This window comes from Gigantopelta aegis, chromosome 5 (assembly GCF_016097555.1).
Source record: "Gigantopelta aegis isolate Gae_Host chromosome 5, Gae_host_genome, whole genome shotgun sequence".
NCBI classification, from domain to species: Eukaryota; Metazoa; Mollusca; class Gastropoda; order Neomphalida; family Peltospiridae; genus Gigantopelta; species Gigantopelta aegis.
In genome coordinates, this window is record NC_054703.1 from 12,600,606 (window position 1) to 12,617,716 (window position 17,111).

General features: G+C 37.8%; 1 protein-coding gene across 1 annotated transcript; it reads right to left on the bottom strand.

The window, feature by feature from the left end:
- Positions 1 to 4,736: 4,736 nt before the first annotated feature.
- On the bottom strand, positions 4,737 to 6,567 carry LOC121373269 (zinc finger protein 235-like). Its single transcript, XM_041499790.1, has 2 exons — positions 6,433 to 6,567; positions 4,737 to 6,245 (listed from the first exon to the last, which is right to left on the bottom strand). The coding sequence occupies exon 2, from the start codon at positions 6,110 to 6,112 to the stop codon at positions 4,901 to 4,903; it is 1,212 nt and encodes a 403-aa protein (XP_041355724.1). The 5' UTR covers positions 6,113 to 6,245; positions 6,433 to 6,567; the 3' UTR covers positions 4,737 to 4,900.
- Positions 6,568 to 17,111: the final 10,544 nt, after the last annotated feature.

Here is a 17,111-nt window from a genome sequence, read left to right on the forward strand (position 1 = left end):
GTAATCTCAGTTAATTTGTTGTGGTAGCTTGCGTTACCCATGACGATAACAGAAGGTTCTGGTAGAGAAGGCATAAGTTGTTCTTCAAACCATTTGATGAAAATTGTCATGATTCATCTCACCATGATAGTCTCCGTCTGTGTTTTTTAGCCTCAAAGATCAATTCACAGCCATCTATCAATCCATATTTATCACAGCCAGCATGACAAATAATAAGTCTTTTTCCCTTCCCAGTCACCGAACAGAGTTTAGGAACTCTATCAGCAGCGTCTGATTTCGGCAGGTGATTGGCGGTACTTGTGCCCGGGTGGATATCTGTCCAGTGGTGGGATGTTGTGTGGTTGACATTCACCCAGGTCTCATCTTGATACACTATTAAATACCCCTGTTCTCGTAAACTGGATATTTCATGGAGATAAGACAGTCTCCTGTCTGATATATTGGCGTCCTCAAAATTAATTTTTCCGGTTGTAGACATATGTTGGTATTTAAAATCGAGGTCATGGAGTGTTCTTCGTAAAGTTGATATGGATATGTTGATTCCACATTCCTCCCTTAAAGCCACGTTAATCTTATGAAATGTGGGTAATTCGCCCTCTCTATAAAATCTGTATACTCGTCGTCTAATAACATCTTTATCAAATAAATCGATGAGTTTTCGGTCGCGTTTTTTAACAGTGATTTCTGTGCTCGGATTCGTAGAGCTTAGATTTTTCAGTTCTTTTTACTGTTGAAACCGAAACTTTAAGTGCAGCGGCAACTCGATCGACAATTCGATAAGAAGCATACCTAGGTCTACCGCGCTGATATTCATCTTCACAATAATCGAAAACGTTCTTAATACACGATTTTACATCAACTGAAGTGTTTTTCGATTTACCCATATTTTTCCTCAAATAACAATAACAAGAATGTCGACCAATACATTTTCAATGAATTTATATACCCTACCTAACTTGTCTTTTACGTGGTTTACACATTGCTACAATAGCACGTGCAGTTATAGATCTAAATAATGATGTTATTGACCAAGCAATGCTATCGTATTTTGGACATTCAGGGCTGTGTCTGCGGGATGAAAAAGTGGTTGAACCCATAGTCCGAACAATAGCCCTTTGATTTTTCGTATTACAAATGTAACACCCCACCGACCAAACCCCAGCCCCTAGCACCACCATAAATACTATATATATATATATATATATATATATATATATATATATATATATATATATATATATATATATATACGTATGAGTTCCCAATTTAGAGGCAAATTAAATAACATTTTTATTATTATTTGATGTTGGTGGCCTTTGACATTTTATCCCCCCCCCCCCCCCCCCCCCCCCCGGTTTTCTGGGTCCGGCCCTGCATTAAAATTTATTTATAAATTTGGAAAGCACATTCCTGCGGTGTGTGAGGTGTTTTTGTTTATTACTGTGCTACACCTCAGTTGTGTTAGGTTAGGTTAGGTATGGTATGCTAATATGTAATTGATATAATAAAATAAAAATACATAATACATTAGGTAAATTGATTAAATATAATGCACCTACAAGAAAGGGTTACATGTTCTGTTTGTTTATATCTATGTTTAACGGAAAGATTAGACAATGCTATTACACACTGCAAAACAATAATAACCTTGATTTAGTGAAACAAGCTATAATGGCCTTCACGTAGCCTCAGATCCCAATCTTTTGATATGCAAATGACCTTAGTTATTTATAGGAGAAATAACGTGCATTTAACACACAGAGATTTTTAAAAAGTGGAATTAAGTCAACTTCGTGCATTTTATATGATGATTTGTATATAAAACCTGTCGGGGTTTGGATTTGTTTGCATGTAAATGCAAAGAAAACAAATATCGAATAGGAAATAAATGTAACATTTGCAAAAAACTTTGGGTCTAAATAATTGAACAGGATAATAGTTAGCAGTTGGGACATTTTGAGCCGCTTTGGTACATAATTTTTAGAATTGGTACATCTTGGGCCACCCAAGATGTCACAATTGGGACATCTTGGGCAACTGGGACATTTTGGGCTTTAACAGCTGTGTTTGGTAATAATGCAAAAACGAATAGGGCTCGTAATCCAGAACCAGACAATTTTGTTTTCTGCTGCGGCCCATATTCACAAAGTTGCGAGAGTTGAATGAATTAGGCCTCTGGCATATATCAGCCTACACCAGCTCACCCGTACTAAAATGCGAGCACATAATGCGTAAAAGTTATAAAGTGATTTACGTGGATCCGACTATGCTTGGAAGCGATGACAGTTCCGAATCTCTTATAATGGGGAACGGGCGATTGTCGCACTAGTCTGTGGGAACATGAAGAAAAACAGACACAAGAAGATTCATTCGTTTGTAGTTGTGTGCGGGTCGTAGGCCAGTGGTCAAGCGTTCGCTTGTTGCGCGGTCGGTCTAGAATCGATCCCCGTCGGTAGACCCATTGGGCTATTTCTCGTTCCAGCCAATGCTCCACAACTGATGTATCAACGGCCGTGGTATATACTATCCTGTCTATGGGATGGTGCATATAAAAATCCCTTGCTGTTAATCGAAAAGAGTTGCCCATGAAGTGGCGACAGCGGGTTTCCTCTCTCAATATCTGTGTGGTCCTTAACCATATGTCTGACGCCATATAACCGTAAATAAAATGTGTTGAGTGCATCGTTAAATAAAAGATTTCCTCCTTCTTCAATCCCACTCAGCAGGGAACGTTGGAACACTTGCTTTATGACTGCTCTGAAGATACTGATCTGTGGAATACTATAGAATAATGGAGAATATAAACAAAAAAGTGAACATACTGAATATAAAAAGAACAGCATTATTTGGCTCTGTATTTGGAAATGATCATTGGTCAATCTAAAGAATTTAATAAAAACTGGGAGTCTGCTGGAAATGTAGAAAAATAATATATACTACTCAAAAGAATTTAAGGGTCAAAAATTTATAACCAAATAAGTTTCAGAGTGTATTAGATTGATGATGTAAACTACACCAATTTTTTTATTTATTGTTCCATATTTACAAAAAACCACAAATAAACGTCACTGTATACAAGAAAGTCACATGACATGCTGTCAAAGTTGAAGGTTGTCAAACATGGATTTTACACATTAGAACATTCGTTTAATAGTGTGTGAATCCACCCCTGGCGCGAATACACTCGACACATCGTTGCCTCATGCTGTTGATCAGACGTCTGAAAAACTCTTGGGGAATGGCCTGCCACTCTGCCATAAGAAGTTGACCCAGATCATGAAGGTTGGCCGGAGGGGCATGGTTATCCCGAACTCTCCTGCCTAATTCGTCCCAGGCGTTCTCTATTGGGGCCAAGTCAGGCGAATATGCTGGCTAATCCATCCTGGCGATACCTTGTTGTCTGAGAAAGTCCGTTACCACCCTGGCGCGATGGGGTCTGGCATTGTCATCCTGCAGAACTGCCCCGCCGCCAATCTGCTGAAGGCCTGGGAGAACCAACGGCCGGATAATCTCATTCAGATAGCGGATTCCATTAAGATTGCCATCCACCACATAGAGGGGGGTCCTGTGGTGGATAGAGATGCCGCCCCACACCATGACGCTGCCACCACCGAAGCGGTGACGTTGTCAAACGTTAACGTCAGCGAAGCGCTCCCCAGGACGTCTGTAGACACGAACCCGACCGTCGTTGAACTGGAGACTAAACCTGGACTCATCAGTGAACATCACTCGACCCCAATGAACACGTTGCCACCGCAGATGAAGGTGCACCAGTGACGTCTGGCCGTTCTGTGACGTGGTAGGAGTGGTGGTCGAACAGCCTGGCGACGGCAGCGTAGATTATTGGCTCTCAGACGATTGCGTATGGTTTGATCAGACACTCGAGTTCCAGTCGCAGTCCGCAGATTGTCACGTAATCGGCGTGCAGTGGTTGTGCGTTGACGTAGAGCCATATTGGTGATGTAGCGGTCCTCTCTATTTGTAGTGCTTCGGGGTCTTCCCGAACATGGACGATTTCGAACAGAATTCGTTGCTTGGTACCGTTGCCACAGTCGGCCAACGACACTCTGACTGACACCAAGTCTCAGAGCAACATTTCTTTGCGTATTGCCATCCTGAAGCCAAGCAATAGCCCTTCCTCGATCTTCGATAGTCAGTTGAAGTCGTACCATTGTCGAATTTGGAGTGTGCACCGTACACAAACGCAAGCTCCAATTATACGGAAATTCAGCATTGGAAACATGGAATACATGTGCAAAGCGTGCAAATGAAGCGCTTTGTGAAAAAGCAAGTTATGGGCACTTAGCAGACCTTTTGCTTTAGCCCTAATTTACGTGCAAATGTAAGCATGTTTTCGCCATTAGAACTAGTCGACAGTGTCAATGACAGTGGATTTTAATTCATTTATGGGTTGCTTAGACCCACTTTCGTCAAAATGGAACAATACCATGCGTGACATTATGGTCTAGCTAATATAATTGACATTCAGAAAATAATGTCGAAAATATCGTCTGACCCTTAAATTCTTTTGAGTAGTATATAATGATATATATAAACTGCAGATTTAGTAATAGGCTTATAACAAACACAAAAAAACCCCACCTATTTTTGTGTCCAATTTAGAAAACAATCAGTTCAGAAATAAATATGTAGTAAATTACATAGTATGGGGTGGGAGCGTTCCCTGTGGGAAGGTCCTAAGTTATAGTTCAGAAATAACCGCACTAATGGAAAGGTAGCTTTAAAAAGATTTAACACCAGTGTGAAACGACATGATGTTTGAAACTGCCACTGTGTGAGAAACATTTTGCACACACCTCACATTGAAAAGATTTAACACAAGTGTGAAACGACATGATTTTTCAAACTGCCACTGTGTGAGAAACATTTTGCACACATCTCACATTTGAAAAGATTTAACACCAGTGTGAATCAACGTGTGTCGTTTCAAGTTGCAACTCTGTGAGAAACATTTTGCACACACCTCACATTGAAAAGATTTAACACCAGTGTGAAGTAACATATGTTGTTTCAAACTGCGACTGTGTGAGAAACATTTTGCACACACCTCACATTTGAAAGGTTTAACACCAGTGTGAATCAACATATGCTGTTTCAAAAGGCCACTGTGTAAGAAACATTTTGCACACACCTCACATTTGAAAGGTTTAACACCAGTGTGAATCAACATATGCCGTTTCAAGTTGTTACTGAGTGAGAAACATTTTGCACACACCTCACATTGAAAAGATTTAACACCAGTGTGAACCAAGATATGTTTTTTCAAATCGCCACTGTGTGAGAAACGTTTTGCACACACCTCACATTTGAAAGGTTTAACACCAGTGTGGACCAACATATGCTCATTTAAATCGCCGCTGTGTGAGAAACATTTTGAACATACCTCACATTGAAAGGATTTAACACCAGTTTGAAACAACATATGATTTTTCAAATCGCCACTGTGTGAGGAAAATTTTGCACACACCTCACATTTGAAAGGTTTAACACCAGTGTGAATCAACATATGCCGCTTCAAGTTGTAACTGTATGAGAAACATTTTGCACACACCTCACATTGAAAAGATTTAACACCAGTGTGAACCAACATATGTGATTTCAAATCGCCACTGCGTGAGAAAGATTTTGCACACACCCCACATTTGAAAAGTTTAATACCAGTGTGAACCAACATATGCCCTTTCAAATGGCCACTTTGTGAGAAACATTTTGCACACACCTCACATTGGAAAGATTTAACATCAGTGTGAAACAACATATGACTTTTCAAGGCGGAACCATAAGAAAAATGTTTTTCACAAACTTTACATTTAAAATTCTTGACTCCATTGTGTACTAACATGTGAGATTTCAAGCTGTAACTCAGACGAAAACACTTTCTGCACACCTCACACTGATATGGTCGTTCACCGGTGTGGATCCTTATATGCTGCTTAATCTTACTCTTGCATGAGAAACACTTTAAACACATCCCACATCGAAAAGGTTTCTCACAAGTATATGCTGACGTTTGAAATGCCTGATCACGATATGTTCGACAATGTGTTGACGAGACCCCATGTTTGAAACATCTCTGATCATTGGTAGACATACTTCATTTATGACAAAGGACCTTCAATGTTAGAACTGTCTTATTTCTTATTTCGTTACTTGTCTAAAAGCTGCCTGGAATAAACATTTGCCGATGTCGATGTGTCTCCAAAGTTGAAGTGTGAATGGAAGCACTGAAACACAAATAGTAAATGTATGAATGAAATATAAACTAAGAGTTGAGCAGCAAGAAGTGTCGTCGTTTGTTACAAAAATAGACGTTCTTTTCCGACATTGATTTTTCTTGAACGTTAAGAGTAGGCCCTATTGCATGGGTTTTTTTCTTCTTTTTTTTCGTATTTATAATAAACTAATACGTACATAAAACCAGCAAGGTTAATGTCATGGCATCCAAAGCATCAGTGAATTAATTTTACTATTTATAAACTAAAAAGAAATATTAAAGAAAGAAAAACAACAGAAGAAATGCAAATACTGCCTGAGCGTAACATTTTCAAAGATTTATTTAAAACGTGTGACGTCAAACTAATTTGTGCTAATCGTGATGACGTCATATTACCGATGGCAGCGACTTTAGTTCTGTGATTTACTAAAATTTGAATTGAAATGCTATTTTAGAAGAGTTCAGGCCCATAACCAGCATGTTTAGCGGGGGGGGGGGGGGGGGGGGGGGGGGGGGGTCGAAATTTCATGTAGAGGGAACATCAAACGCGAGCGCCGAAGTCGAGGAGCCGTAGACGGTGTGTGTGTCCCCAGATCACACACACACACACACACACACACACACACACACACACACACACACACACGTAGGCCTATATATACTCTTCAAAAAAGTAGGGGAACTCTAATAAGAATTTACAATTGCCAAAATTGTAAGGTACAGTACATATTAGCTGTGGGCAATGGTTATATGAAAATAGTGAATTAACTGGGCTAACATTACAACCTGTAGTTCATATTACAGTAGGTGTTATGACCACCAAAGATCTTGAAGGACCATCGGGATTAAAAGTGAAATTTGAAATTTGATGGGTTTTAAAAAAAAAAAAATTAAATCAGTAAATCGCAAATTCAAACAATAAAAATGACTAAAAACAAAACAATAACTGTATGATCAACAGAATGAAAAAGATTGACCGAAATGTTTCACAGTGATTAATGCACCTTTCTGGAAATTGTCAAAATCGAGAATGATACCCCACGCACGTGTACGGGGCAACTGCGTGATGCACGTGCGAACTATGGAATGTGTTTCGGTGTGTTGATAAACAGACCTGAACGTTCTTTACTAGGATGTCTGTGGTCAAAACGTATGTTCGGTCTAATAGATGATATTAACATTAATATTTCAGGTTCCCCTACTAAGCAAAATAAAAATCCAACAATAGATTGCAGGCACTTGTGTTGGAATTTTAGCATTAGCAATACAGTCACATTTACTACATGCGTGTACATACCTGTATAGTGGCCGGATAATTTAAAAATAATTTATTATTACTATTTTAAATTAATTAATTAATCATTATTTATTTTATTTTATTTTATTTATTTATTTATTTTACCAATGGCAGGACTGGTGCACTGGTGTAATACGACACGTATCTCATACAATCACTCCTCAACTATTTTCATTCAAGGGGCAGGCAATAGCCCAGTAGTAAAGCACTAGCCTGATGCGGGGACAGTCTAGGATCGATCCCCGTCGGTGGGCACATTGGGATATTTTGTGTTACAGCCAGTGTACAACGACTGGTATATCAAAGGCCATGGTATGTGCTATTTTGTCTGTGGAATGGTGCATATAAAAGATCCCTTGCTAGTAATGGAAATGTAGGCCTAGCGGGTTTCCTAAGTCTATATATCTCAATTACCCAAATGTCTGACATCCAATAGCCGGTGATTAATAAATAAATATGCTTTAGTGATGTCGTTAAACAAATAAATAAATACATTGTCTTTACAATACCAGTGTCTGTATCAGAAATGGGGCGATTACATGACAAGTAATCGATTATGATTACGATTACTTAAGAATGTCATACGATTACGATTACGATTACAAGGAAAATGAAAATAATCGATTATGATTGCGATTACACTGCCCAGTAATGATGATTACAATCATGATTACATTTTCACAAATATGAACTATTTTTGATGACTATGTGTCAAAATTACCAAATGTTTGACACTCAATAGTCCATAAATAATTAATCAATGTACTACAGTAGTGTCGTTAAACAAAACAAACTTTACTTATTACATGAATATTTAAAACATATTATTATATTCAACGACAAAACATAATTACATGTGTGTTAATCCCCAAGCTGCTAAAAGAAACCAAAGCATGCCCCTTTAATCGCCGAACTGCTCTAGTTCAGTGTCACATAAAACGAGACATATAGTTTACAGTTATCAAAGGTACGAGTTGTCAACTATGATCATTTGACAATACATCAAAAGTGTTGAATGCGATCAGTTGTACTGTGGCAGACTCTTTGCTTTTGTATAATATAATTATATCAATTTATGTACATCACCACTGTTTACCTGTAAGTATATATCATTATTCTGTACTGATGAGCTTTCAGCTCAAAGTCAATAAAGAAATTGAAAAAAAATTGTTAGTCTTAATGACTGCAGACGGACAGCGCACAACCGTAATCTCTTGTCTGTAAGCTTGACTGGGCAGCCAAATCCACACACAGCAATAAGTTATTTAACATATATAACCCCTCTCTCCAAAGCATCACTAGAATCGTTACAATTTTAGGTAACCATTGATATAAAGTAATATAACCCACAAATCAAAAAAGAAAGATTAAAAGAATAGGATATTTTTTTTTAGTGTTCTACCAGTTCAGAAAATATTTTGCTCCAGCACTTTCTTGTCACGTGACTTCTGGAGAATCAATTATTTCAGTCAACTTGTAAATTAACTGATTCACTTGACAGGTAAAAAGCCATAACCCCCCCCTCCCCAAAACGTCACAGGAAAAAAAGTCACAACTTTTAATAATAAAAACCCATATATTAGGCAATGTGTAACTGACTCCTAATTTCTTTCGATATTAGTTTGGTCGTTGTTTTATTTGAATAAAAAAACATAGCAAACACCAAACACATTATAGATGAACACACAGATACATTTAAAAAAATATTTACTTATAATAATGGTTTGAAATGCAACATTAGCCCGAAATGAAAATACAGAAAACAATAGATCGAGTTTGAGCCGTGACGTCACTGTTACCGGTGACACCAGAAAAAAACATGTTAAAAGGATACAAACTCAGGATAGTCCCTTTGCTCAGTGCTGCACCCAACTACTAGCACTGTTACTTGAGTTGTTACTAAGCATATCAAAGAGGTTTGATTAATAGGCATGTTTTCATAAGCTTATGTACGTTACAACATAATACAACCATTTACAGACATAATGGAAGGTGTTGGTATAAAACAGTTAAGAAGAATATAACGTGTGTACCGAACTCTATTTAAAACTAAGTAACCATAGATTCATGCCTTCCTATTATTTTGTATAAATATTTTCCTAACTTACATACTTTGTTTACATTGCTAGTAGGTAATAACTTTATGCTGTAATAAATGATTAATATATAATCATCAAAAAAGTGCAAGTTCATACAGTTTGAAACTCCTAGTGTAGTAATCACGGAAGTAATCATAAACTACGATTACATTAGCAATGTAATCGAATACGATTACGATTACATGGTATTATCAGAGTAATCGATTACGATTACGATTACATAAAAATATGTAATCGATTGTAATTGATTACGATTACGATTACCCCATGTCTGGTCTATATATCTAATGTCTGTGCTTATGTTTGTGACAGTAATTTTTCATCATACTTCGTAATATAATAATATATATATATATATATATACACACACACACACACACACTGAAAGAAATAAGGGAACACATCAAACTGTAGACCAAATTTAATTCACAACTAGCATAGTAATATCTGTATTTCATACCAAGTTGTAATGTGGGATTGAATGTCTGTAGTGTTGAATGTGCTACCTATATGTTCCCAGTCAATTTCTCACAATATGAATTGATTTTTGATGCAGTCATTATTTCTTGTTGCTATATGTGTGATCCTTTATTTCTTTCCATCAGTATATATTATTTCGTACGTCTTATTGGAAGGTAAAATCTGGGTTTCCAGCTACTACAAACATTAGGATAGGAACAAACAAGTTGTTTATACAGACAACAAGAAAGTCTCTTTAATGTGCAATACTGGTCATGAAAAAGACTCCGTGTGTTGTAAACGTGCTACAAAGGCAACAGACTAGGGACAGTCTCTTTAAATCACGCTGTGGGTTGGGGTCACAGGCCCGTAGCCAGGATTTTGTGAAGGGTTTGTGGGGTGTGTGGTGTCGTTTAGGCTTATGGCGAGGCACGAAGTTGCTTGTGTGTGTGTGTGTGTGGGGGGGGGGGGGGGGGGGGTCCGAAGCATATTGAAAAAAAAGCCACCAGTAGTAGGGGGTCGACCCCCCCCCCCCCCCGACCTTCCATTGGTTACGGGCCTGGGTCAGTTCCAGTATACGAACCCAGAACACAGAAGCGTAGAGACGGGGAGGAGGGCCGGCTCACTCGACCTGCGCACATTTTCACATTGATGAAAAAACAATCACCCACTGTCACCATGTATTTTTGGGGCGAGACAGAGCCCAGTGATAAAGCGTCCGCTTGATGCGCGGTCTGTCTAGGATCGATCCCCATCAGTGGACACATTGAGCTATTCCTCGTTCCAGCCAGTGCTCCACAACTGGTGTAACAAAGGCCATGGCATGTGCTATCCTGTCTATGGGATGGTGCATATAAAAGATCCCTTGCTGCCAATTAAAAAGAGTAGCCCATGAAGTGGCGACAGCGGGTTTCCTCCTTCAATATCTGTGTGGTCCTTAACTATATGTCTGACGCCATATAACCGTAAATAAAATGTGTCGCGTGTGTCGTTAAATAAAACATTTCCTTCCTTCCATGTCTTTTTGATCATTCTACTCGCACTATGTCGCTAACTGATGCAAAAATGCGTGGTCATTCGTTTCGAACTCTGTATAGCTGTGTGCTGAAGCCCAAACTGTCCCAATTTTCCAAGATGTTCCAATTGGGACATTTTGGGCAGTGTTCGGCCCGAGATGTCCTTTGGATATCTTAGGCCAAGAGATGCCATATACTTTATTATATTTGCTTAAATCGTTCAAATTGGGTTTTTTGTTTAACGACACCCCTAGAACATATTAATTAATTAATCATCGGCTATGGGGTGTCAAACAAATGGTAATTCTGACACGAAGTCATGAGAGGAAACCTGTCACTTTTTCCCATTAGCAGCAAAGGGTCTTTTATAGTAATTTCCCACAGAAAGGACGGCACATACAAAATTATTTGATATACCAGTTGTGGGACTCTAGTTAAAGGCATGTGGACATTTTGAAACTGTGCGTGCCAAACGAGTGGAATTTTCGCTCGGTTGTAATCCGTTCGTTTGAAATGACTACAATGAAGGGTCAATCCTCTTGGTGAAGCTATCGTGTTTTTCTATTCCAACCAGTGATTCATGAATATACCAATGATTCATGAATGTGTGCGCGTGTATCTACTATCTATGTATACATGTATGCATGTATGTATGGATAGATTTAGGCAGGTAGGTGGATGGGTTAGCACGCAGGTACGTGTAACTGGATCGATGGATGGTTTTAAAGTTTGTTTTGTTTAACGATACCACTAGAACACATTGTTTTATTTATTGACGATACCCAAACACATAAGGGTAATAATCTCGTCATCATATAAACACAAGCTTAATACAACGTATCTTTGTAAACTGCATACACAACTTTATTACAGTCAGTCATTATTCGATATTCAAATAGCGTATGAATATATGGTGCCGCGTCTTTTCAAAAGGAATACCCTTACATTAAAATAAACTAGTACCGGACATTGTTTGTTTTCAGAACGCTGGACAGCTTTTAATGTAAATTTGCCCTATTAAGCGGTTTTTGGTTTATGATTATGAATGCATACATCAATTCTGTAGTGTCGCTGCAGCACGTTTATTTACATGTCAATAAACATTGTGCTGCTGTGACCTGATTAATTGACATCTAATTTGCAATAGTGTATGTATGTATGTATGTATGTATGTACTAATATATGAATATCTATATATTGTATGTATGTCGAGGTTGACTGTTACATACATAGATATTAACGCACTGGCACAGGGAATAATTAACTCCGTTCTGGCCTCAGAAATTGTCACATGCCGTTGCTGGGACTTGAACCTGTGGCAGCGAATCGCCCGCAAATTTGTAGACTAACCACGATGCACTCTGAGCTATTGGGACATCCATAAAAAAGATGCTCTTTAACTCAACCACATGCATGGGGCCTACAATCTACGCGGTCGATTTATTTATCATATTATATCTTACATTTTCAGTGCAATCAAAGTCTGTGATATTTCACAGATCACATACTTTATGAACTTGATAACTTTACAAATTAGCTGTAAATTAATCGATGTTACGGCACTAGGTTTATTGACATTTAAAGCAAACGTACTAGGGTGACTCCACAGTTGACGTATGTGGTCATAGTAATCAAGCAAAAACATATCAATAGCAACTTTACATTAAAAGCTGTCCACCGTTCAGACCCTCCCCCAAAAAAACAACAACAAACAAAAACCCAGTTAAGCACTTAGTTTTTTTTTTTTTATGTAAGGATATCCAAAATGACGTCATTCGAATTTGACGTCATTTCCATTCAAAAAAAGATCACGTCACATATTCTTACGTCATTTGAATATCTAGTAATGGCAGACTGGAAATAAAATTGCGTGTACAGTTTACAAAAAACATGTTATATAAAACTTGAGCTTATATGATAAAGAAAGAAAGAAATGTTTTATTTAACGATGCACTCAACACATTTTATTTATGGTTATATGGCGTCAGACATATGGTTAAGGACCACACAGATTTTGAGAGGAAACTCGCTGTCGCCACTACATGGGCTACTCTTTCCGATTAGCAGCAAGGGATCTTTTATTTGCGCTTCCCACAGGCAGGATAGCACAAACTATGGCCTTTGTTGAACCAGTTATGGAACACTGGTCGGTGCAAGTGGTTTACACCTACCCATTGAGCCTTGCGGAGCACTCACTCAGGGTTTGGAGTCGGTATCTTGATTAAAAATCCCATGCCTCGACTGGGATCCGAACCCAGTACCTACCATCCTGTAGACCGATGGCCTAACCACGACGCCACCGAGGCCAGTTGTGGCGTAGCGTGGGTTGCCAGCGTCCGGGGCAAGGCAAGTATTGCACCTCCTAACCAGTGGACTGTTAGCATTCCCTTAGTCCCTTCCACCAGTCCAGGATTTTGTGCCCCACCCACGCTACGCCACCGATTCATGAACCTCAAGATATATCTGAGCACTGTTTCTAATTTGTAAATGAAAAAAACCCCGAGAAAAAACAGTTTGATCAAGTATCACATTTGAATAGCCTTTCGCCAGTGTAAACCAACATATGTTGTTTGAGGTCGTCATTACGTACTTAACATTTTGCACATACCTCACACTTAAAAGTTTTGACACCAGAGTGAAGCAACGTATGACTTTTCAAGATGGAATTCTGAAAGAAATGTTTTTCACAAACTTAAGATTTGAAATTCTAGACTCCATTGTGAATCGGCATATGTTTCTTCAAGTGTCTATTCTGAGAGTAACACTTTTCACACACGCAACATTTGAAAGGTTTAACTCCAGTGTGAATCAACATATGCTTTTTCAAGTGTCTATTCTGTGTGAGTAACATTTTGAACACACCTTACATTTTAAAAGGTTTAACACCAGTGTGGACCAACATGTGCTGTTTCAACTTTGTGTTTCGAGGAAATGCCTTTGTACACACCTGACATATGAAAGGCTTACTGCCAGTGTGAATGGTCAGATGCTTTTTCAAGTGACTATTCTGATAGAAACACTTTTCACACAAATCACATTTGAAATTTTTAACTCCTGAGTGAATCAAGATATGCTGCTTCAAGTTGGACTTGCATGAGAAACATTTTGCACACACATCACATTTGAAAGGCCTAACACCAGTGTGATTTAACACATGCCGTTTCAAGTTTATCTTCTGAGAAAAATGCATTGTACACACCTCACATTTGAAAGGTTTAACACCAGTGTGAACTAACATATGCCCTTTCAAATGGCCACTTTGTGAGAAACATTTTGCACACACCTCACAATGAAAAGACTTAACACCAGTGTGAAACAACATATGACTTTTCAAGGCGGAACCATAAGAAAAATGTTTTTCACAAACGTTACATTTAAAATTCTTGATTCCATTGTGTACTAACATGTGTGTTTTCAAGCCGTAACTCCGACGAAAACACTTTCTGCACACCTCACACTGATATGGTCGTTCACCAGTGTGGATCCCCATATGCTGCTTAATTTGACTCTTGTACGAGAAACACTTTAAACACATCCCACATTGGAAAGGTTTCTCACAAGCATATGCTGAAGTTTGATCAGGCAGATCATGGTAGGTTCGACAATGTGTTGACGAGACCCCAAGTTTGACACATCTCTGATCATTGGTAGACATACTTCATTTATGACAAAGGACCTTCAAAGTTACAACTGTCTTATTTCTTATTTCGTTACTTCATCTAAAAGCTGCCTGTAATAAACATTTGCCGATGTCGATGTGTCTCTAAAGTTGTAGTGTGAATGGAAGCACTGAAACACAAATAGTAAATGTATGAATGAAATATGAACTAAGAGTTGAGCAGCAAGAAGTGTCGTCGTTTGTTACAAAAATAGACGTTCTTTTCTGACATTGATTTTTCTTGAACTTTAAGATAATTGCATTGGGGGGGGGGGGTCGAAATTTCATGTAGAGGGAACTTATCAAACGCGAGCGCCGAAGTCGCGGAGCCGTAGACGGTGTGTGTGTCCTCAGATCACACACACACACCACACACATATGTATATATACTCTTCAAAAAAAGTAGGGGAACTCTAATAAGAATTTACAATTGCCAAAATTGTAAGGTATATTAGCTGTGGGGAATGGTTATATGAAAATAGTGAATTAATTGGGCAAACATTACAACCTGTAGTTCAGTATTGCAGTAGGTTTTATGACCACCAAAGATCTTGAAGGACCATTGGGGTCAGAAGTGAAATTTGAAATTTTACGGGGTTTTTTTGTGTACTTTTAAATCAGTAAATCGCAAATTCAAACAATAAAAATGACTAAAAACAAAACAATAACAACTGTATGATCAACAGAATGAAAAAGATTGACCGAAATGTTTCACAGTGATTAATGCACCTTTCTGGAAATTGTCAAAATCAAGAATGACACCCCACGCACGTGTACGGGGCAACTGCGTGATGCACGTGCGAACTATGGAATGTGTTTCGGTGTGTTGATAAACAGACCTGAACGTTCTTTACTAGGATGTCTGTGGTGGAAACGTATGTTCGGTCTAATAGTTGATATTAACATTAATATTTCAGGTTCCCCTACTTTTTTGAAGAGTATATATATATATATATATATATATATATATAATATATATATATATATACATATATACACACACACACACACACACACACCAAACATAGAGAACCCATTGCCAAACAAAAAAGCGCAGACAGCTACATGCTTTAAAAGCTTCGAGTTGACAATATAAAAATACAATAAGAAAATATAGCAGTGCTCATCAAAAGAAATTAGAGAATTATCTTTCTAAAACTGTACAAACTGACCCCACAAGTATCTTTAAAACCATGAAACGCAAAAAAACAAAGCATACCCAGCAACAGTCCTTCCTTAGAGGAATTGTTTTGTTATTTTAAAGAGATTAACTACGTGTATTATAATGTCAACAATTATAACTTGTGTGATGTAAATGAGATTGCTGAATCAGGTGATGCAAACGTTTTAAATATGCCTATATCTGGTGATGAAATTCCCAAAGCCGTAAAACGTCTTTAAAATAATAAGACACCAGGCCACGATGACATTATAAATGAATACATCAAAACTACAGTTGACAAGTTCTTGGTGGTTTATGTAGTTTTATTTAATTTAATTATGGACAGTGGAACTTTCCCAGAATAATGGACGGTTGGAATTATTACAACAATATATAAAACACCATGGAGATACGAGCAGTGCTGAGAACTATATAACCATAACCTTATTATTGTGTTTTAGTAAGCTGTTCAAGAACGTTCTTAACAATAGACTTACTAAATATCGAGAGCAATGACATATTATCAGAAGGACAAGCTGGTTTTGGAAAAAAATATTCCACTAATGATCACATATTTTTTACTCTATGCAATAACTGAACTGTTAGAAAGAAAAAAAAAGAAAAATTATACTGTGCTTTTATCGATCTCAAAAAAGCTTCTGATACCATTTGGAGAATAGAGCTGTGGTCTAAACTATTAAAATATAAAATTGATGGGGAAATGTTTCTGAGTGATTCATAGTATGTACAGTGGAATTAAATCATGTATCAGAAAGGATGGTGAACTATCAAAATATTTTATGTGCGACATAGGCATGAGACAAGGAGAAAATTTATCCCCTATTTTAATTTTGTTGTTTTTAAAAGATTTGGAGGACTATTTCAAGTCACAACAGTGCAAAGGTATTACAATTAATGCCTTTGATTTTGATATATATCTCGACTTAGGACTAACTATTTTTATTATGTTATATGCTAATGACACTGCTCTCCTGCCTAGAAACGAAGGTGACCTTCAACATATGTTAAATGCTTACTGTCAGTATTGTAAGGCATGGACATTAACAGTAAACGTGTCAAAAACAAAGATTGTTATATTCGGAGGATCGAAAAATGACTACAAGAACGTTTTATATTTAGATAATTTTGAATTTGTGAATGTAATTGAATACAAATACTTGGGAA